The following is a 23,882-nucleotide window of genomic DNA, read 5'->3' on the forward strand; positions in this document are numbered from 1 at the left end:
AATATAACTGAAGAAAATCAATTAAAATGGAATGCTTTCCGAAGCACAATCCACAGTTTCAAAATGTGGACACTACATTCGCACAATCCACACTTACAAAATATGGACACTACATTCGATTCAGGTATTATGTGAACCATTTTTTTTTTTTTGAATTTTAGGGAAATTTAAAATATAACAAGTTCGGCCAGGCCGAATCTTATGTACCCTCCACCATGGATTTCGTAGAAACTTCTACGAAATACTATCATCCACAATCGAATTAATTGGGTTGTGGTATCTTAAAACTTCTTAACACCGTTTTCTAAATTGAGAGTTAGTCCCTACGTGGTATTAGACAAAAAAGTATGTATAGATAAGTCTACAAATAATTACGAATCGATATGGACTTTTGCACGGTACGTAGAGAGCCAGAATTGAAATATGGGGGTCGCTTATATGTGGGCTATATACAATTATGAACTTGATATGGACCAATTTTTTGTGATTGGGGATCTATTTATCTGAGGGCTATATATAACTATAGACCGATATGGTCCTAGTTAGGCATGGTTGTTAACGGCCATATACTAGCACAATGTTCCAAATTTCAACTGACTCGGATGAAATTTGCTCCTCCAAGTGGCTCCAAAACCAAATCTCGGGATCGGTTTATATGGGGGCTATATACACGCTCATAAAAAATCGCTTCTGTAACATATACTCCCAAACATATTTTGCTTCAAGCATATACATTTTTGGGTATTGCCCAAACATTTATATGTTTGATCTCTTCCAATATATAATATGTTTGAAAGCATATTAGTCTAAACAATATATGTTTGGGTAGTCTAAGTTCCAAACATTTTGTATTTTTGCATCCAAATTCAATAATGTTGTCTTCCAAAAAACAATATGTTATTATGTGAACATATAATATGTTTGGAAGCATTTTGTACCCAAAAATATTATATGCTTAAAAAAAATTCTCCCAAACAATATTGTGCTCAAAATTTTATTTATTTATTTATATATTTACAATCATAACGCATTATGAAAATAAACAGGTAATATAGGTGCTAACAACATAGGTTTTCGACCTGAATGCTCAAAATTTTGTTTCTGCCCAATTGTATATTCCCCCACATCTTTCTCACTTCCACGAGATTTTTTAGTTCTTAGCACCTTTTTCTGTAATACAAACATTGTAGAAGAAATTATTCAATTGTATGATTTTTTTTATTTTAATTTTACCTTTTGCCGGACGGGGATTCGAACAGCGGACCACACAGTTTGTAAGGATCAAAGAAGTAGCTGATCAATTGCCCAAGGAAAAATAAAATGTTAATTTTGTAATAACAAGCAACAACCACCAACTTAATTCAATATCGCTCCCTGTTAAATAGCGCTCCAAGCTACTAAACACATATATGTTTATAGGCTATTTCTAAATTAATATATGTTTGCATCCAAGCATATTATATTTACAAACATTTTATGTCCCAAACATAATATGTTCTAACATATTAACATATATGTCCCAAACATGTTATGCTAGTTTATGAACATTATATGCTTGCACTCAAAAATATTGTGTTTAAAAATTTGTGTTCCAAACATATAATGTTTATAGCCAAACATATGAAAAACAGCCTTTTTCATCCGTGTATGATTATGGACTGATATGGTCCACTTTTGGCATGGTTGTTAATTATTATATAAAAACATCACGTACCAAATTTCAACCGAATCGGATGAATTTTGCTCATCCAAGGGGCTCCGGAGGTCAAATCTGGGGATCGGTTTATATGGGAGCTATATATAATTATGGACCGATTTCGACCAATTTTTGCATGGGTGTTTAAGGTCATATATTAACACCACGTACCTAATTTCAACCGAATCGGTTGAATTTTGCTCTTCCACGAGGCTCGGAGGTCAAATCAGGGGATCGGATTATATGGGGGCTATATATTATTATGGACAGATATGGACCAATTTTTGCATGGTTTTTAGATACCATATATCAACATCATGTACCAAATTTCAGCAGGATCGGATGAAATTTGCTTCTCTTAGAGGCTTCGCAAGCCAAATCTGGGGATCAGTTTATATGGGGGCTATATATAATTATAGACCGATGTGGACCAATTTTTGCATGGTTGTTAGAGACCATATACTAACACCATGTACAAAATTTCAGCCGGATTGGATGAAATTTGCTTCTCTTAGAGCAATCGCAAGCCAAATTTGGGGGTCCGTTTATATGGGGGCTATACGTAAAAGTGGACCGATATGGCCCATTGGCAATACCATCCGACCTACATCAAAAACAACTATTTGTTTCAAGTTTCAAGTCGATAGCTTGTTTCTTTCGGAAGTTAGCGTGATTTCAACAGACGGACGGACATGCTCAGATCTACTCAGAATTTCACCACGACCCAGAATATATACACTTTATGGGGTCTTAGAGCAATATATCGATGTGTTACAAACGGAATGACAAAGTTAATTTGCCCCCATCCTGTGGTGGAGGGTATAAAAATATACCCTTCCCCTAGGGGTTATACAGGATGGCAGATATGTAAGAGCTGTATATTTTTTAATTTTGTATACCCTCCACCAAAGGATGGGGATACCACAATCCCTTTGCCATTTTTATACGCTCCACCATAGGATGGGTATACCCCCATTCCTTTGTCGTTCCGTTTGTAACACAACCAAATATTGGTCTCCAACTCCACAAAGTATATATATACTGGTCGCCCGTCTGTTAATATCACGCTAACTTCCAAACGAAACAAACTATCGACTTGAAACTTCGCACAAATAGTTTTAATTGATATAGGTCAGATGGTCACATTCTTAATTGATATAGGTCAGATGGTCGGATTACTTTTAGTTATAGCAAAGGTGTCCGTCCGTCCGGTCTTGTGTCCATGTATTTATTGTTCCCAAGATTCCAGTTGCAATTATTAACCATATATATGTAACGCCCTATTTCGATAAATGGGGTCAGATTGCGCTTCTTTACAAACCGATCGGTATCAAAATTTAGCACAATATAATCTAATTAACCACTCCTCAAGTATGCAAAATTTCATCGAAATCGGTTCAAATTTAGATATAGCTCACATATATATGTATCACCCTATTTTCCATAAAGTGGGCACAAGACTCTTATTTATTAACTGATTTAACTCAAAGCAAAATCGAATCCTATGCTAACTATACCCGCCGAGAATCATCTAAATCAGTTAAGATTTATGTTAGATATAGCTCTCATATATTTGTATCAGCAGATTTTCCTAAATTTGGCCGTAATATTCTTATTTACTAACCTATCTTACTCAAAGTTGAATAATCTAATCTTATTTCATGCTACACTGAGAAAATAGTGAACCCACCAGGAAGAAAAATTTTGGTTATTTTTAGAAGATTTGATTCTTTTTAGAAAAATTAAAATTTTAGGTAGACAGTATTACCAACGCTCAAATCACGCAAGTATCACAAAAATAAGTAAATATTTTTCGTCAAGTTCAAGAAAATTTATTAGACATAATTATTATTTTTTTTCACTTGTTAAAGACAATTTTATAGTTTGAAGGAAAAAATGGAGTTCAAAACTGCAAGAATGTCTTTAGTGACATACGAAGTTCAACACTCTCAAAAAATCACTTCTGTAACATATACCCCAAACACATTTTTCTTCAAGCATATATATTTTCAGGATTGGTCTGAACAAAATATTGTGTGTATTTTTCAAACATATTATGTTTCACCTTAGGCTTACACGAGTTGAAAACAAGTATATACGGCCGTAAGTTCGGCCAGGCCGAAGCTTATGTGCCCTCCACCATGGATTGCGTAGAAACTTCTTCTAAACACTGCCATCCACAATCGAATTATTTAAGTTGGGGTAAGGTATCTTACAACCTCCAAACACCATCTTCTAAATTGTATGTAAGTCAATATATATTAAATCAATATATATTAAATACAATTTGACAAAATTTTCTATAGAAATAAAATTTTAACAAAAAATTTTCTACAGAAAAAAAATTTTAACAAAATTTTCTATAGAAATACAATTCTGAAAAAACTTTCTATAGAAATAAAATTTTGGTAGATTATTTTTGGTTCGAGTGACAAAATTTTTTATAGAAATAAAATTTTTTAAAAAATTCTATAGAAATAAAATTTTGGTAGATTATTTTTGGCTCGCGTGGCATCCATGATTATGAACCGATATGGACCAATTTTTGTGTGATTGAAGATCGCTATTAATTACTATTAATTACTATAGACCGATATGGACCAATTTTGGTATGGTTGTTAGCGGCCATATACTAACACCACGTTCCAAATTTGAACCGGATCGGATGAATTTTGCTCCTCCAAGAGGCTCCGGAGGTCAAATCTGGAGAACGGTTTATATGGGCGCTATATATAATTATGGACCTATGTGGACCAATTTTTGCATGGTTATTAGAAACCATATACCAACATCATGTACCAAATTTCAGCAAGATCGGATAAAATTTGCTTCTCTTTGAGGTTCCGCAAGCCAAATCTGGGGATCGGTTTATATGGGGGCTATATATAATTATGGACCAATGTGGACCACTTTTTGCATGGTTGTTAGAGACCATATACCAACACCATGTACCAAATTTCAGCAAGATCGGATGAAATTTGCTTCTCTTTGAGGCTCCACAAGCCAAATCTCAGGGTCCCTTTATAAGGCGGCTATACGTAAAAGTGGTCCGATATGGCCCATTTGCAATACCATCCGACCTACATCAATAACAACTACTTACGCCAAGTTTCAAGTCGATAGCTTGTTCGTTCGGAAGCTAGCGTGATTTCAACAGACGGACGGACGGACTTGCTTAGATCGACTCAGAATTTCACCACGACTTAAAATATATTTATATACATACAAAAAAATTTTTTTCTGGTTCAATCACGAAATTAATTGATCCAATTAATTTTTTAATTGATCCAATTAATTTTTTAATTGAAATGTCTTCAATGACAGAAATGATAGTATCAATTAAAAAATTAATTGAAGGTCAATTAAAAAATTAATCGATCCAATTAAAAAATTAATTGATACTATTAATTTTTGTGGTTGAATTTTGTTTCAATTAAAAAATTTGTTTAATCAATTAAATTTTTAATTGAATATTTTTTCAAAACTCAATTAAAATTTTAATTGGAAAAATTTTCGTGAAATTTTTTTCTGTGTACTTTATGGGGTATTTATGGCAATATTTCGATGTGTTACGAACGGAATGACAAAGCTAATATACCCCCCACCCTATGGTGGAGGATATAAACATTTATACTTTTAAACGAATTAAGACGTTATAACAAAGCTATAATACAGTACTTCAATTGTGTGCTTTCGTCTGTAAGCTTGTGCCGAAACAATACATAAATGGTTTTTGTCGCGAATATTCCATTAACATTACAGTAAAAGCTTTCGGCCATTAACATTAGTAATGCAGCAATGTTATATGTAGGACCACTGCTTGATTTCAACTCGTTTTCAAGTTTTGCTGTTTGAATGTTGAATGGACGCAAACATTTCTCTGTTATGAAAATACACACGTGTGTCAACATATACAGTGAAACCTCTAAAAGGTGGACACCCACGGTCGCCTAAATTTTGTCCACATTTGGGAGACGTCCAGCGTTAACTTTAATGTGTTAATATAGCAAACGTTCCAAGACAACTGTCCACATTTGGGAGGTGTCCGGTTTTTATAGTGTCCACATTTGAGAGGTTTCACTGTATTAATTTAAGAAATAAAGATCTATTTCAAATTAAAAATGGTTAAGGAGTGGATACGGCTGTGGATCTATAGGAACGCTAAATGGCACTTTGCAAACAAGTCGTACAAAAATATCAACTTATAGAAACTAACTAGCCTCAACTATGCCCGAGTGGCGCTGAGGCATAGAAACACATTATGTATATAAATATTATATGAATGAATACTAATAAAAAAAGTCTACAATTATAATTGGAATTTCATTTTTATAACTCGATGTCGCCTATATTAGGAAATATAGGATATTTTAGAATAATCGGAATTAAAGTATGAAATTTTGAACATGAGGTTGTAAAATTGAGAATAGCGTTATATATAAACCATGGACCGCTATAAGCCATATTTAGAATTGATTTTATTATCGGAAAAAAATCTATTCCAAATTTCTGCACTATACGAGTATATCCCCTAAAATTGCAGGAAGCGAAAAGGTCGATCGTAAATCGAGCAACACGAATATGGGTGCTGTATAAATCTCAACCGAAGTGGATGATATTTTGCAGACTATACCCATATTCATAAAAGTTTACATAAACTTTAAACCTACTATTACCATACAAATTCCTTTGATAAACTGTCAGTAAATTATTATGAATATGGGTTGAGGTGAAAAATATACTGTGGTGGTGGCAAATTTTTGAAAATTTTTAAATTGGCAATGGTAAGAAATTAAAGATATCTAACTTGCACTTAAACACAACAAGAATTAATAGAACTCAGTAAACTAAAACAAGTATATACAGCAGTAAGTTCGGCCGGGCCGAATCTTAAATACCCACCACCATGAACCAAATATTAGGGTTCCCTTTGAAATTTCAGGAGGGCTTGAGGACACTACCCGAAGATAAATTTAAAGATTTCACCTATGAGGACTATATCAGATTCTGGATTTATAAGAACCATTTTTGTTTGAGGTTTAGAGGAATCATTAACATCTCTTGTAAGTGTGCAAGAAAATTTTAAAATAACGTCTTGATTTGAAATCTTAAATCTGTAGAAGTAAAATCTGGAAATTTTACATTGAGTTTCAAGCAATTTTCATGATCAGTGCGCCTTCTACACCCTCAAGAAGTGAAGTCGGTCTATATGGAGGCATTACCAAATGGACCGACAAAAACTTAATCCGATACACGTTTTTGTGAGCCTAAAATACCAGAATATTTACAATTTCAGGCATATCAGATAAAAACTACGGTTTCTAGAAACCCAAGGAGTTAAATCGGGAGATCGTTCTTATGGGGGCTATACTAAAATATGGACCGATACTTACCATTTTCGGCACACCTCTTTGTGACCCGAAAATACCTCTAGATTTCCAATTTCAGGCAAATAGAATAAAAACTTCGGATTCTAGAAGCCCAAGAAGTAAAATTGGGAAATTGGTCTATATGGGGGCTATACCAAAATATGGACCGATACTCACCATTTTCGGCACACCTCTTTATGGTCCTAAAATACCTCTAGATTTCCAATTTCAGACAAATTGGATAAAAACTACGGTTTCTATAAGCCCAAGACCCCAAATCGGGAGATCGATCTATATGGGGGCTATACCAAAATATGGACCGATACTCACAATTTTTGGCACACGTATTTGTGGTCCTACAATACCTCTAGATTTCCAATTTCAGGTAAATTGAATAAAAACTGCGGTTTCTATAAACCCAAGAAGTAAAATTGGGAGATCGGTCTATATGGGGGCTATACCAAAATATGGACCGATACTCACAATTTTTGGTACACGTATTTGTGGTCCTACAATACCTCTAGATTTCCAATTTCAGATAAATTGAATAAAAACTGCGTTTTCTATAAGCCCAAGAAGTAAAATCGGGAGATCGGTCTATATGGGGGCTATACCAAAATATGGACCGATACTCACAATTTTTGGCACACGTATTTGTGGTCCTGCAATACCTCTAGATTTCCAATTTCAAGTAAATTGGATAAAAACTACGATTTCTATAAGCCCAAGACCCCAAATCGGGAGGTCGGTTTATATGGGGACTATATCAAAACCTGGACCGATATAGCCCATTTTCGAACTTGACCTGCCTGCAGACAAAAGACGAGCTTGTGCAAAATTTCAGCACGATTGCTTCATTATTGAAGACTGTAGCGTGATTACAACAGACAGACAGACAGACAGACAGACAGACAGACGGACAGACGGACATCGTTATATCGTCTTAGAATTTCTCCCTGATCAAGAATATATATACTTTATATAGTCGGAAATCGATATTTCGATGCGTTACAAACGGAATGACAAACTTATTATACCCCCGTCACCATTCTATGGTGGTGGGTATAAAAAAACAAGTGCATACGGCCGCAAGTTCGGCCAGGCCGAATCTTAGGTACCCACCACCATGGATTGCGTAGAAACTTCTACGAAAGACTATCATCCACAATCGAATTACTTGGGTTGTGGTATCTTAAAACTTCTTAACATCGTTTTCTAAATTGTGATTTAGTCCATACATGGTATATATTAGAAAAAAAAAGTTATGTATAGTTAAGTCTACAAATAATTACGAATCGATATGGACTATAAACAATTATGAACTTGATATGGACCAATTTTTGTGTGATTGGGGATCGATTTATCTGAGGGCCATATATAACTATAGACCGATATGGACCTAGTTAGGCATGGTTGTTAACGACCATATACTAGCACAATGTACCAAATTTCAACTCACTCGGATGAAATATACCATATACTAACATCACGTACCAGATACCATATACTAACATCACGTACCAAATTCCAACCAAATGGGAAGAATTTTGCTCTTCCAAGGGGCTCTGGAGGTCAAATCTGGGGATCGGTTTATATGGGGCCTATATACAATTATGGACCGATATCGACCAATTTTTGCATGGGAGTTTGAGGCCATATATTAACACCACGTACCAAATTTCAACTGAATCAGATGAGTTTTGGTCTTCCAAGAGGTTCCGGAGGTCAAATCTGGTGATCGGTTTATATGGGGGCTATATATAATTATGAACCGATGTGGACCAATTTTTGCATGGTTGTTAGAGACTATATACTAACATCACGTACCAAATTTCAGCCGGATCGGATGAAATTTGCTTCTCTTAGAGACCTCGCAAGCCAAATCGGGGGATCGGTTTATATGGGGGCTATATATAATTATGGACCGATGTGGACCAATTTTTGCATGGTTGGTAGAGACCATATACTAACACCATGTACCAAATTTCAGCCGGATCGGATGAAATTTGCTTCTCTTAGAGGCCTCGCAAGCCAAATCGGGGGATCGGTTTATGTGGGGGCTATATATAATTATGGACCGATGTCGACCAATTTTTGCATGGTTGTTAAAGACCATATACTAACACCATGTACCAAATTTGAGCCGGATCGGATGAAATTTGCTTCTCTTAAAGGCCTCGCAAGCCAAATCGGGGGATCGGTTTATATGGGGGCTATATATAATTATGGACCGATGTGGACCACTTTTTGCATGGTTGTTAGAGACCATATACTGACACCATGTACCAAATTTCAGCCGGATCGGATGAAATTTGCTTCTCTTAGGGGCCTCGCAAGCCAAATCGGGGGATCGGTTTATATGGGGGCTATATATAATTATGGACCGATGTGGACCAATTTTTGCATGGTTGTTAGAGACCATATGTCAACACCATGTACCAAATTTCAGCCGGATCGGATGAAATTTGCTTCTCTTAGAGGCCTCGCAAGCCAAATTTTTGGGTCCGTTATATGGGGGCTATACGTAAAAGTGGACCGATATGGCCCATTTGCAATACCATCCGACCTACATCAATAGCAACTACTTGTGCCAAGTTTCAAGTCGATAGCTTGTTTCGTTCGGAAGTTAGCGTGATTTCAACAGACGGACGGACGGACGGACGGACGGACGGACGGACGGACGGACGGACATGCTCAGATCGACTCAGAATTTCACCACGACCCAGAATATATATACTTTATGGGGTCTTAGAGCAGTATTTCGATGTGTTACAAACGGAATGACAAAGTTAATATACCCCCCATCCTATGGTGGTGGGTATAAAAACCATAAGAGAGAGAGTAAAATTTACCTCCACCGCACAGTGAAAACAATATTGTCGTGAGGCCAACGATTTAATGTTTGAATAAAGTCAACTTAGCTTTAATAATTCTGAAAAATTCTTCAAATGCTGAAAGTGTATTCTTCAAATGCTGAAATTGTACTAGTATTTTCGCATCTTGCCTACAAAGCAAAAAAGCGCTAAAAATAGCAAAAGTTTTTTTTAACATTTTTTTAAAGACCTTTTATACCCCCACCATAGGATGGGGTGGTATATTAACTTTGTCATTCCGTTTGTAACACATCGAAATATTGATCTAAGACCCCATAAAGTGTATATATTCTGGGTCGTGGTGAAATTCTGAGTCGATCTGAGCATGTCCGTCAGTCCGTCCGTCCGTCTGTTGAAATCACGCTAACTTCCGAACGAAACAAGCTATCGACTTGAAACTTGGCACAAGTAGTTGTTATTGATGTAGGTGGGATGGTATTGCAAATGGGCCATATCGGTCCACTTTTACATATAGCCCACATATAAACGGACCCCCAAATTTGGCTTGCGATTGCTCTAAGAGAAACAAATTTCATCCGATCCGGCCGAAATTTGGTACATGGTGTTAGTATATGGTCTCTAACAACCTGCAAAAATTGGTCCGCATTGGTCCATAATTATATATAGCCCCCATATAAACCGATCCCCAGATCTGGCTTACGGAGCCTATAAGAGAAGCAAATTTCATCCGATCCGGCTGAAATTTGATGCATGATATATGGTATCTAATAACCATGCAAAAATTGGTCCACATCGGTCCATGATTATATATAGCCCCCATATAAACCGTTCTCCAGATTTGACCTCCGGAGCCTCTTGGAGGAGCAAAATTCATCCAATCAGGTTCAAATGTGGAACGTGGTGTTAGTATATGGTCTCTAACATCCATGCAAAAATTGGTCCGCATCGGTCCATAATTATATATAGCCCCCATATAAACCGATCCCCCGATTTGGCTTGCGGAGCCTCTAAGAGAAGCAAATTTCATCCGATCCGGCAGAAATTTGGTACATAGTGTTGGTATATGATATCTAACAACCATGCAAAAATTGGTTCGCATTGGTCCATAATTATATATAGCCCCCATATAAACCGATCCCCAGTTCTGGCTTACGGATCCTCAAAGAGAAGCAAATTTCATCCGATCCGGCTGAAATTTGATACATGGTGTTGATATATGGTATCTAATAACCATGCAAAAATTGGTCCACATCGCTCCATGATTATATATAGCCCCCATATAAACCGTTCTCCAGATTTGGCCTCCGGAGCCTCTTGGAGGAGCAAAATTCATCCAATCCGGTTCAAATGTGGAACGTGGTGTTAGTATATGGTCTCTAACATCCATGCAATAATTGGCCCGCATCGGTCCATAATTATATATAGCCCCCATATAAACCGATCCCCGGTTTTTCTTGCGGAGCCTCTAAGAGAAGCAAATTTCATCCGATCCGGTTGAAATTTGGTACATGGTATTGGTATATGGTCTAACAACCATGCAAAAATTGGTCCACATCGGTCCATAATTATATATAACCCCCATATAAACCGATCCCCAGATTTGGCTGGAGGAGCCTCTAAGAGAAGCCTATTTCATCCGATCCGGTTGAAATTTGGAACATGGTGTTAGTATATTGTCTCTAACAACCGTGCCAGAATTGGTCCATATCGGTGCATAATTATATATAGCCCCCATATAAACCATTCTCCAGATTTGTCCTCCGGAGCCTCTTGGAGGAGCAAAATTCATTCGGTCCGGTTCAATTCGATTGTGGATGGCAGTGTTTAGAAGATGTTTCTACGCAACCCATGGTGGAGGGTACATAAGCTTCGGCCTGGCCGAACTTACGGCCGTATATATTTGTTTACTTATAATTTCTACTTGTATTCGAGTACGAAGTTAGAAATTTAAGTTGTCGTTAACATTATTTTAAATGATTCTGATGGAACAAAGCTAAAAAATAAATAGATTTAAACTAAATAGAGAATTGTGTCTTAAAATTGTCCTTAATTTAATTGTCCGCTTCTTTGGCTCGGGGTCAGTATCAAAATCGTTAGTGCAAAGACAAAACATTTAGAACTGGGTATGCTTTTTTCAGTGCAGTAGTTAAAGATTAATATATTACCTTGGATCAAATTGGAAAAAGATCGAATGATAAGTTTGGGTAGCATGGCAATATCTCATCACCAATATTTCGTACACAATCTGTCAAATGCGTGTTATTACAATTACTCACAGCTATTCCTTGTTTTTATACCCACCACCATAGAATGGTGACGGGGTATAATAAGTTTGTCATTCCGTTTGTAACACATCGAAATATCGATTTCCGACTATATAAAGTATATATATTCTTGATCAGGGAGAAATTCTAAGACGATATAACGATGTCCGTCTGTCCGTCTGTCTGTCTGTTGTAATCACGCTACAGTCTTCCATAATGGAGCAATCGTGCTGAAATTTTGCACAAACTCGTCTTTTGTCTGCAGGCAGGTCAAGTTCGGGCTATATCGGTCCAGGTTTTGATATAGTCCCCATATAAACCGACCTCCCGATTTGGGGTCTTGGGCTTATAGAAATCGTAGTTTTTATCCAATTTGCTTGAAATTTGAAATCTAGAGGTATTTAATGACCATAAAGAGGTGTGCCAAAAATAGTGAGTATCGGTCCATGTTTTGGTATAGCCCCCATATAGACCGATCTCCCGATTTTACTTCTTGGGCTTATAGAAACCGCAGTTTTTATTCAATTTACCTGAAATTGGAAATCTAGAGGTATTGTAAGACCACAAATACGTGTGGCAAAAATTGTGAGTATCGGTCCATATTTTGGTATAGCCCCCATATAGACCGATCTCCCGATTTTACTTCTTGGGCTTTTAGAAACCGCAGTTTTTATTCAATTTACCTGAAATTGGAAATCTAGAGGTATTGTAGGACCACAAATACGTGTGCCAAAAATTGTGAGTATCGGTCCATGTTTTGGTATGGTCCCCATATATAACGACCTCCCGATTTGGGGTCTTGGGCTTATAGAAACCGTAGTTTTTATCCAATTTGTCTGAAATTGGAAATCTAGAGGTATTTTAGGACCATAAAGAGATGTGCTGAAAATGGTGAGTATCGGTCCATATTTTGGTATAGCCCCCATATAGACCGATTTCCCGATTTTACTTCTTGGGCTTCTAGAATCCGAAGTTTTTATCCTATTTGCCTGAAATTGGAAATCTAGAGGTATTTTCGGGTCATAAAGAGGTGTGCCAAAAACGGTGAGTATCCGTCCATATCCCGATTTAACTCCTTGGGTTTCTATAAGCCGTAGCTTTTATCTGATTTGCCTGAAATCGTAAATATTCTGATATTTTAGGCTCACAAAACGTGTATCGGATTAAGTTTTTATCGGTCCATTTGGCAATGCCTCCATATAGACCGACTTCACTTCTTGAGGGTGTAGAAGGCGCACTGATCATGAAAATTGCTTGAAACTCAATGTAAAATTTTCAGATTTTACTTCTACAGATTTAAGATTTCAAATCAAGACGTTATTTTATAATTTTCTTGCACACTTACAAGAGATGTTAATGATTCCTCTAAAACTCAAACAAAAATGGTTCTTATAAATCCAGAATCTGATATAGTCCTCATAGGTGAAATCTTTAAATTTATCTTCGGGAAGTGTCCTCAAGCCCTCCTGAAATTTCAAAGGAAACCCTAATATTTGGTTCATGGTGGTGGGTATTTAAGATTCGGCCCGGCCGAACTTAGTTCTGTATATACTTGTTTTTCAATCGGCTGTGTGACAATACGAGATAGTAGATTTTATTCATTTTATCCTCCATTTGTCTTCTTGAAATATACAGCGAAAATAGAGGGTAGTCCTTGTATGCGAACTAAGTACTTAATTTTTGGATATTTGCAAGGGAGGCGAAGCTCCTTCTTGACAGAATTTTTTAAAACCTAAATTTACATTTATTAACAGACAACATAGAGGTTGGTTGCTTCGTTTTCCGTTATATGTTCGGAAAGTCATCTTCTCCGTTTCCGACATTTTAAAAAATGCTATTATCGTCACCTTTTTAAGAACTTTTTATATTTACTTTTTCTGAGTTATTTGTCAAGAAACACGTCTCGAGCGGTCCGCGTTAATACTTCTGCACGTCTTTTACTCTTAGAATCAAGAAATTTTAAATTTTCTTTTCTGTAGGTCCATTTTATCAATTTATCAATTATCGATTTACATTTTATCAAATTTTATTAAATTGTGATCAAAATTTTATCACATGTCTATCGGAGAAATTTAAATACACGATTCATGAAACACTTCCATGAGTGAAATCTCTCTTAAAAAAGAGGTTCTGCCCAATTGTTCTGAACGATTACAAATGCTATGGGCGACACCACTTGAAGAGGAATAAAGTACACACCCTCAAAAAAAAAAAAAATCGCTTCTGTAACATATACCCCAAACATATTTTGCTTTAAGCATATATATTATCAGGATTGGTCCAAACAAAATGTTGTTTGTATTGTCCAAACATATTATGTTTCACCTTAGAGCATACACTGGTAGAAAAAAATTTTAATGAAATTTTTCTTTGTGTTGATATATTTTTAAGGCGCCAATTGGTTACTTCCATTATTTTACTTGCAGCATACTCTCTAGGTGTCTGTTTCTAAACACATATATGTTTATAGGCTATTTCTAAATTAATATATGTTTGCATCTAAGCATATTATATTTACAAATATTTTATGTCCCAAACATATTAGCATATATATCCCAAACATGTTATACTAGTTTTTGAACATTATACGCTTGCACTTAAAAATATTGTGTTAAAAAATTTGAGTTCCAAACATATAATGTTTACATCCAAACATATGAAAAACAGTATTTTTCGTCCGTGCAGTTAAAAGTAAAATTTAGTGTTCTGCACATCTTTTACTGTTACAGTCAAGAAATTTTAAATTTTAGTTGACAGTGGATAAAGAATGGATATGCACAAGAAATTGAAATTTTGCGTTTGTTTTGAGAATACTTACGTGCACTTTATTAGGTCAACATAATCAGAAGGTGATAAAGCATATTCCGTTTCAACCTCTTTAAGAGCTAGCTCCTGTTTGTTGCGTTGTTTTCGCCGGAGATCTCTCGATTTATTCGATTTTTTACGTATATCAGCAGGATGTTTACGTTTTGAGGATTTCTTATTGTTCACATGGCCTATTGCTTGGTTATGCCCAGTTTTACGTTTCTGTCCAGTCTCACGATTTCGACCCGCAGGAACTCCACTATTAATCGCTCCGACACTACCCATATGACCAACTACACCACCGGCAGTACCATCACCAATCAAACTTTGATCTTGATGCAATAGATCATAATCACTACCCGATGTCACCGGACCAGCAGATCTACGACGCGTTGCCTCGTCTATGGTGGGATCAACATTCTTCTCAACAAAGCCATCACGGCGCCAAGAGGGTGCCAATGGCAATACGGAATTATTATTGTCATTGTAACCCTCATAATTGTATCGCTTGCGTAGGGTAAGGCCCGACAGGAACTCAATAGTTTGCCAGACACTCATGTGATTCGATTCAAAGAAATGTTCATCCTCAACTGACCAGGCATTGCGCGTTATACGATTCGCAAGCATCATGGTTACAGTGGCACATTTGGCTGGAGTACAATCCGGTGATGTCGTTGTCGTCGTCACAGCACCATCCTTTGTACCTTGCAATGCAATGCCATATGCCGTTGATGGCACTAAACTTGCATCCGGGCCATATAAACCAGCATAAAGGTTAGACAAGGAGGTTGATGAGGGGGAACGTGACGGGCTATTGATGATGGTATCCTGCGAGCAAATCGAATCAAATGTGTGCATTCCACTATGGGCCATATATTCCAACGATGTGTTCTTTCCGGATATACGTAGCAGCTGCACTTGGGGGAAATTTGTTTCAAATTTTCTTTCTTTTTTGTGTTTTTGTTTGCCTTCAATTGAATTCTAATTTAAAACACGTCAAATTTTGTTATTAACAAAAGCTAAGGTTCACAAACTTACACTGCCAACTAAAACATGCGAACGGCAATTCTTCCAATTTTTTTGCTTCCAATTTTTTTTATTTTGTTTTTAGTTTACATAGGATTTGATTGGCACATTGCGATTTTTTCGCGTTACTTTCATTTTTATTCGAAGTTCTATTCAAAGTCTTTTTTTTTAGTTTTTAATTTTTTTGCTGTTGTTTTGTTTTTTTTTTTTAATTCGTAAAATTTTATTGCAATTTTTTCCACCTGCGTTTCGTGATTCCGGAACGCCAACCCGAAAGGACTGTCAAGTGTAAAGTTGGTGTTGCAAGTAAAGTGTCTGCTGATATTATGACAGTTAATATTTCATACGTGCAACACTTTTGTAACACTTTTAGTTCCTCCAGCCCCTCCATTTTTAGGGGTGAGACTTTTCGCCAAGTTTCTCTTGCCATGGCACAATTGTTTTTTATTACCAACACCCACCCTCACAATTCCCACTTGAATTGGCTTAGTTTCCTACTGTTGCATGGCAGCCACACACGATTTCGTCCTACCAAAAGTAATGCCATGCAACTTTACCCCAAAAATTTTTCCTGCAGACAAATTTGCCACCTCAAAATTTTCATTGTTTTTATTTCTCGTTGAACAGCAAAGTGCTTTCATTTGCTTCAATTTATATGCCATCAATTCATAATTTTAGTTTGTGTTTTTGTTTTTCATAGAACTGTTCTCTTGAATTTCTTTCTGTCTAGGTCTCTTGGCATTTTCACCATGCTCCTTGAAACAATACATTGTTTGTTATACCCTACGGCATAGGATAGCTGGTATAATCAGTTTGCCATTCCATTTCTATACACATCACATACATATCCATTAAGGATAAATGTGACCTATTGGGAAGATTGTGGTTGACTTCCAGACATCCGCTACACTGACGAAAAAGACTGTTTTCATATGTTTTCATTAAAAAACTATATGTTTGGAATTCAAATTTTTTAACACAATATTTTTAAGTGCAAGCATATAATGTTCATAGACTAGACATATATGTTAAAATGTTAGAACATATTATGCTTGGGACATAAAATATTTGTAAATATAATATGCTTAGATGCAAACATATATTAATTTAGAAATAGCCTATAAACATAAATGTGTTTAGCAAGGGAGACTTAGAGAGTATGCTGCAAGTCACCAATTGGCGCCTTAAAAATATATCCACACAAAGAAAATTTCATTAAAAATCTTTTCTACCAGTGTATGCCCTAAGGTTAAACATTGTATGTTTGAACAATACAAACACTATTTTGTTTGGACCAATCCTGAAAATATATATGCTTGAAGCAAAATGTGTTTGGGGTATGTATTACAGAAGCGATTTTTTTAAGGTGAACGGTTGAAAATCTACAGGTATTTTCGGTCCACAAATAATTGTGCCGAAAAAAGTGCGTTTCGGTCAATGTTTTGGTATCTACCACATATAGACCGATCCCCGCTTTTACCGTTTGAGCCTCTAGACAACTCAATTTTTAACCAATTTGTCCTGAAATTCGAACTTTAGAAGCATTTTGGGTCCGTAAGTAGGTGTGGCGAGTATGGTGTGAAATCGTACAAGCTTTGGTATATCCCCCATATAAAGGGTGATACGGTCAAAATTTGGTCGAAGGAAAACGCGTGTAAATCGGTGAAATCGTTTATATAAAAAATCAAATTAAATTTCTTTTTCAAGTTCAATTAGTATAAAATTCAGGAAAAATATTCAGATAGGCTTTCGCTTTTCCAAATCCGAATTGCCGGGCCTCACGCTTGACACCTGCCATCAAATTTTGTACAGCCACCTTGTCCACCTTCTTCGCCGCAGAAAGCCAGTTTGCCTTGAACTGCTGCTCGTCCTTAGCAGTTTTTTTGGTCTTCTTTAGGTTCCGCTTGACAATAGCCCAGTATTTCTCAATTGGGCGGAGCTCTGGCGTGTTGGGAGGGTTCTAGTCCTTGGGAACCACCTGCACGTTGTTGGCGGCGTACCACTCCATGGCCTTTTTACCGTAATGGCAAGTTGCCAAATCCGGCCAAAACAGTACGGAACAACCGTGTTTCTTCGGGAAAGGCAGCAAACGTTTATTCAAACACTCTTTCACGTAAATTTCTTGGTTGATAATCCCGGAAGCTATGAAAATGCTGCTTTTCAAGCCACAGGTACAGATGGCTTGCCAAACCAGATATTTCTTTGCGAACTTTGACAGTTTTATGTGCTTGAAAATATCTGCTACCTTTCCCCTTCCTTTTGCCGAATAAAACTCCTGTCCCGGAAGCTGCTTGTAGTCGGCTTTGACGTAGGTTTCGTCGTCCATTACCACGCAGTCAAACTTCGTCAGCATCGTCGTGTACAGCCTCCGGGATCGCGCTTTGGCCGTCGTATTTTGTTTATCAGCGCGATTTGGAGTCACTACCTTCTTGTAAGTCGATAGTCCGGCTCGTTTTTTGGCTCGATGCACGTTTGTAGACGATACACCCAGCTTATTTGCGGCATCTCGGAGAGAGAGGTTAGGGTTTCGCTTGAAACTACCGGCAACTCTCTTTGTCGTCTCAGCGGCTTCCGGTTTTCGATTTCCCCCCGATCCAGACTTCCTGGCTGTCGACAAACGTTCCCCAAACACTTTAATTACATTTGTAACGGTTGATTTGGCATCTTTTAGCGATTTTGCCAGCTTTGCGTGCGAGTAGCTCGGATTTTCGCGATGCGCGAGCAAAATTTTGATACGCTGCTCTTCTTGCTTGGACGGCATTTTGACAACTGAAGAGTGAATTCCAAAATCAAAATAGGAGCAACATTCTACACACACACACCTTCAAAATGAGGGGTGTTCTGGTTTTTTAAATGCAAAATTGAAAGAAATACGTCAAGTTTATATTGACCAAATTTTGACCGTATCACCCTTTAGATCAAAATCCCGTTATCTGGGGACTTTTATTTTTATAGAACAGGGAAAAATCTAATTTTTTCCGCTTTAATTGAAATATACGGGTATCTGGGCGGAGGTTATGAAATTGAATTGTGCATTAAATAGAAACTCTGAACTTAGCTTTTTTGAAATTTGCTCGGGAGTGGGAGCTCCCTTTTGTCAGACTTTTTATACCCTCCACCATAGGATAAAAAGCCAACGTGGTGGAAAGGTTAGCATGCCCGCCTTGCATACACAAGGTCGTGAGTTCGATTCCTGCTTCGACCGAACACCAAAATGTTTTCAGCGGTGAATTATCCCACCTCTGTAATGCTGGTCACATTTATGAGGGTTTCAAAGCTTCTCTAAGAGGTTTTACTGCAATGTGGAACGTCGTTGGGACTCGGCTATAAAAAGGAGGTCCCTTGTCATTGAGCTTAACATGTAATCGGGCAGCACTCAGTGATAAGAGCGAAGTTCACCAATGTTGTATCACAATAGACTGAATAGTCTATGTGAGTCTGATATATCGGGCTGTCACCCAACCTAACCTAACCTAACCTATAGGATAAAGAGTATTGATGTCAGACCCCATAAAGTATACATATTTTGGGTCGTGGTAAAATTCTAAGTCTAAGATCTAGTGCTGTCCGTCCGTTTGTTGAAGTCACGTTAAATTTCGAACGAGACAAGCTATCGACATGAAACTTGGCACAAGTAGTTTTTATTGATATAAGACGGATGGTGTTGCAAATGGGCCATATCGGACCACTTTTACGTATAGTCCCCAGATTTGGCATGCGGAGCCTCTTGAAGGAGCAAAATTCATCCGATCCGGTAGAAATTTTGTATATAGTCTCTAAAAACAATGCAAGAATTGGTCCATAATTATATATAGCCCCCATATAAACCGATCCCCAGATTTGACCTCCGGAGCATCGTGGAGGAGCAAATTTCATCCGATTATCCAGAAATTTGGCACGTCGTGTTAGTATATAGTCGCTAACAAACATGGCAAAAATAGTCCATATCGGCCCATAATTATATATAGCCCCCAGATGAACCGATCCCCAAAATGTAGTTCTTCCTGGATTAGCAAATTTCATTTGATCTTGCTAAAATTTAGTACTAATGACACAAAAATTGGACCATATAGGTTCATAATTGTATATAGCCCCCATACAAACCGATCCCCATATTTCACTTCTGCCTCTCTTTTACCGAGCAAAAATTCATACCGGTCAAGAACTGAATCATAGGATGGGGGGTATATAAACTTTGTCATTCCATTTGTAACACATCGAAATATTGCTCTAAGACCCCATAAAGTATTTATGTTCTGGATCGTGGTGAAATTCTGAGTCGATCTAAGCATGTCCGTCTTTCCGTCCTTCCGTCCGTCTGTCTGTTGAAACCACGCTAACTTCCGAACGAAACAAGCTATCGACTTGAAACTTGGCATAAGTAGTTGTTATTGATGTACACTCAAAAAAAAGTGAACTCTCTATTTCACTAAAGCCAATTTAACTTTATTTTAGTTCATGGAATTATTATGTTTGGAGAAAGTTTCATTTACTCTTATAATTTTTTGCGTACGTTAGTTAATTGAACTAAAAAACGGGAAAAAATTATCCTCAAATTAAGCAAACTGATTTACTAAATTCACGCTTCCCACAAAATAGTTCATTATTTCTTTAAATTTGTAAATTTTACCAAAAATGCGTTCATCATGAACTTCGTATATCACTAAAGACATTCTTGCATTTTTTAACTCCAAGTTTTTCCTTCAAACTACAAAATTTTCTTTGACAATTGAAAAAAATTATTAATGCCTAATAAATTTTCTTGCATTTGTCGAAAAATATTTACTTATTTTTGTGATATCGGCGACATGTCAGCGTTTGTAATACTGTTTAGTTAAAATTTTCTAAAAATATTCAAAATTTTCTAAAATTAACCAAAAATTATCTTCCTGGTGGGTTCACTGTTTTTTCAGTGTAGGTCGGATGGTATTGCAAATTGGCCATATCGGACCACTTTTATATGTAGCCGCAATATAAGCCGATCCCCAAATACATATAAACCTTACATATAAACCGATCCTAAGATTTGATTTCCTACACGGACGAAAAAGACTGTTTTCATATGTTTGGAACTACCATGTTCGTAAACTACCATAACATGTTTGGGACATATATGTTAATATGTTATGTTTGGCACATAAATTTTTTTGTAAATATAATATGCTTGGATGCAAACATATATTTATTTAGAAATAACCTATAGACATATATGTGTGTAGAAAGAGACACCATACTCTCTATGCTGCAAGTAAAAGAATGGATGTAGCCAATTGGCGCCTTAAAAATAAATATACACAAAGAAAATTTAATAGGTGTGAACAATACAAACAATATTTTGGTTGGACCAATCCTGAAAATATATATGCTTGAAGCAAAATGTGTTTGGGGAACAACTTTGAAAACACTTTCAGAAGATGTAATCCCAATGATGTTCTTTATTTTAACTACACAAAAAAGCTCTTTTCATTCAATTTTTATACCCTCCATCATAGGATGGGGGTATATTAACTTTGTCATTCCGTTTGTAACACATCGAAATATTGCTCTAAGACCCCATAAAGTATATATATTCTGGGTCGTGGTGAAATTCTGAGTCGATCTAAGCATGTCCGTCCGTCCGTCCGTCCGTCCGTCCGTCCGTCCGTCCGTCCGTCTGTTGAAATCACGCTAACTTCCGAACGAAACAAGCTATCGACTTGAAACTTGGCACAAGTAGTTGTTATCGATGTAGGTCGGACGGTATTGAAAATGGGCCATATCGGTCCACTTTTACGTATAGCCCCCATATAAAGGGACCCTCAGATTTGGCTTGTGGAGCCTCTAACAGAAGCATATTTCATCCGATCCGGCTGAAATTTGGTATATGGTGTTGGTATATGGTCTCTAATAACCATAAAAAATTGATCCACATCGGTCCATAATTATATATAGTCCCCATATAAACCGATCCCCAGATTTGGCTTGCGGAGCCTCAAAGAGAAGCAAATTTCATCCGATCCGGCTGAAATTTGGTACATGGTGTTGGTATATGGTCTCTAACAACCGTGCAAAAATTGGTTCACATCGGTCAATAATTATATATAGCCCCCATATAAACCGATCCCCAGATTTGGCTTGCGGAGCCTCTAAGAGAAGAAAATTTCATCCGATCCGGCTGAAATTTGGTACATGATGTTGGTATATGGTCTCTAATAACCATGCAAAAATTGGTCCATATCGGTCCATAATTATATATAGCCCCCATATAAACCGATCCCCAGATTTGGCTTGCGGAGCTTCAAAGAGAAGCAAATTTCATCCGATCCGGCTGAAATTTGGTACATGATGTTGGTATGTGGTCCTTAACAACCGTGCAAAAATTGGTCCACATCGGTCCATAATTATATATAGCGCCCATATAAACCGATCCCCAGATTTGGGTTGCGGAGCCTCAAAGAGAAGCAAATTTCATCCGATCCGGCTGAAATTTGGTACATGATGTTGGTATATGGTCTCTAACAACCGTGCAAAAATTGGTCCACATCGGTTCATAATTATATATAGCCCCCATATAAACCGATCCCCAGATTTGGCTTGCGAAGTCTCCAAGAGAAACAAATTTCATCCAATCCGGTTGTAGTTTGGAACATGGTGTTAGTATATGATCTTTAACAACCGTGCCAGAATTGGTCCATATCGGTCCGTAATTATATATAGCCCCCATATAAAACGTTCTCCAGATTTGACCTCCGAAGCCTCTTGGAGGAGCAAAATTCGTCAGATCCGGTTCAAATTAGGAACGTGGTGTTAGTATATGGTCGCTAACAACCATACCAAAATTGGTCCAATCACACAAAAATTGGTCCATATCGGTTCATAATAAAATTTTCATCATTGTCAAAATTTTATTTCTATAGAAAATTTTGTTCAAATTTTATTCGGTTCATAATCATGGTTGCCACTCGAGCCAAAAATAATCTACCAAGATTTTATTTCTATAGAAAATTTTGTCAAAAGTTTATTTCTATAGAAAGTTTTGTTAAAATTTTATTTCTGTAGAAATTTTTGTCAAAATTTTCTTTCTATAGAAAATTTTGTCAAAATTTTTATTTCTATTGAAAATTTTATTTCTATAGAAAATTTTGTTAAAATTTTATTTCTGTAGAAAATTTTGTCAAAATTTTATGTCTACTTTGTCAAACTGAATTATATACGTATTGGATCGATCTTTTTTGATTTAATATATACCACGTATGGACTTACATACAATTTAGAAGATGGTGTTAGGAGGTTTTAAGATACCTTTCCATCGGCAAGCGTTACCGCAACTTAAGTAATTCGATTCTGGATGGCAGTGTTTAGAAGAAGTTTCTACGCAATCCATGATGGAGGGTACATAAGCTTCGGCCTGGCCGAACTACTTGTGGCCGTATATACTTGTTTTAACTTGGTTTTTTCATAATTTTTAACAGAGTAAGAATTCATAAAGTGGTACAAATCATTTAAATTTTGCCGAAAAAATGCTAAATCCAATCCAAATTGTGAGTTTTTGAAAATACTTGAGGTCAAATGTTTCCGACAAGCGTTAGAATCTATTAAAAATTATAAAAATTATTTATTTGACAAAATATCACAGATTTTTTTTAATTTACATCCAAAACATTGAATTCGGATCACAAATAAAGAAGTGATGCAAATTCAGTGCAACGGCTGTTGAAATGGAGTACTTCCATCCTATGACAAGTCCATGTTAAATTCATCGCTTCTGCGTCAATTTTGCACCACTTCCGGATCCAAAAAGAATATTTTCATTAATTTTTTAGGCGACGCTTTTTTTTTTTGGTGGGTTAGTATAAGGCCTATCGTGCAAAAATTAGTCCATTTCGATCTATAATTATATATAGCCCCC

At 36.7% G+C, this 23,882-nt stretch overlaps 1 protein-coding gene across 1 annotated transcript in view; it reads right to left on the bottom strand.

Annotated features, from left to right (window-relative positions):
• Positions 1 to 15,854, bottom strand: part of LOC142226553 (uncharacterized) — a 139,692-nt gene extending 123,838 nt beyond the window's left edge. Inside the window, exon 1 of the mRNA XM_075296623.1 lies at positions 14,982 to 15,854. Within this exon, the coding sequence (XP_075152738.1) occupies positions 14,982 to 15,841 (860 nt within the window). The 5' untranslated portion in view covers positions 15,842 to 15,854. The remainder of the gene's footprint in view (positions 1 to 14,981) is intronic.
• Positions 15,855 to 23,882: the final 8,028 nt, after the last annotated feature.

Source organism: Haematobia irritans, chromosome 2, assembly GCF_050003625.1.
Source record: "Haematobia irritans isolate KBUSLIRL chromosome 2, ASM5000362v1, whole genome shotgun sequence".
In the NCBI taxonomy this organism is placed as follows: Eukaryota; Metazoa; Arthropoda; class Insecta; order Diptera; family Muscidae; genus Haematobia; species Haematobia irritans.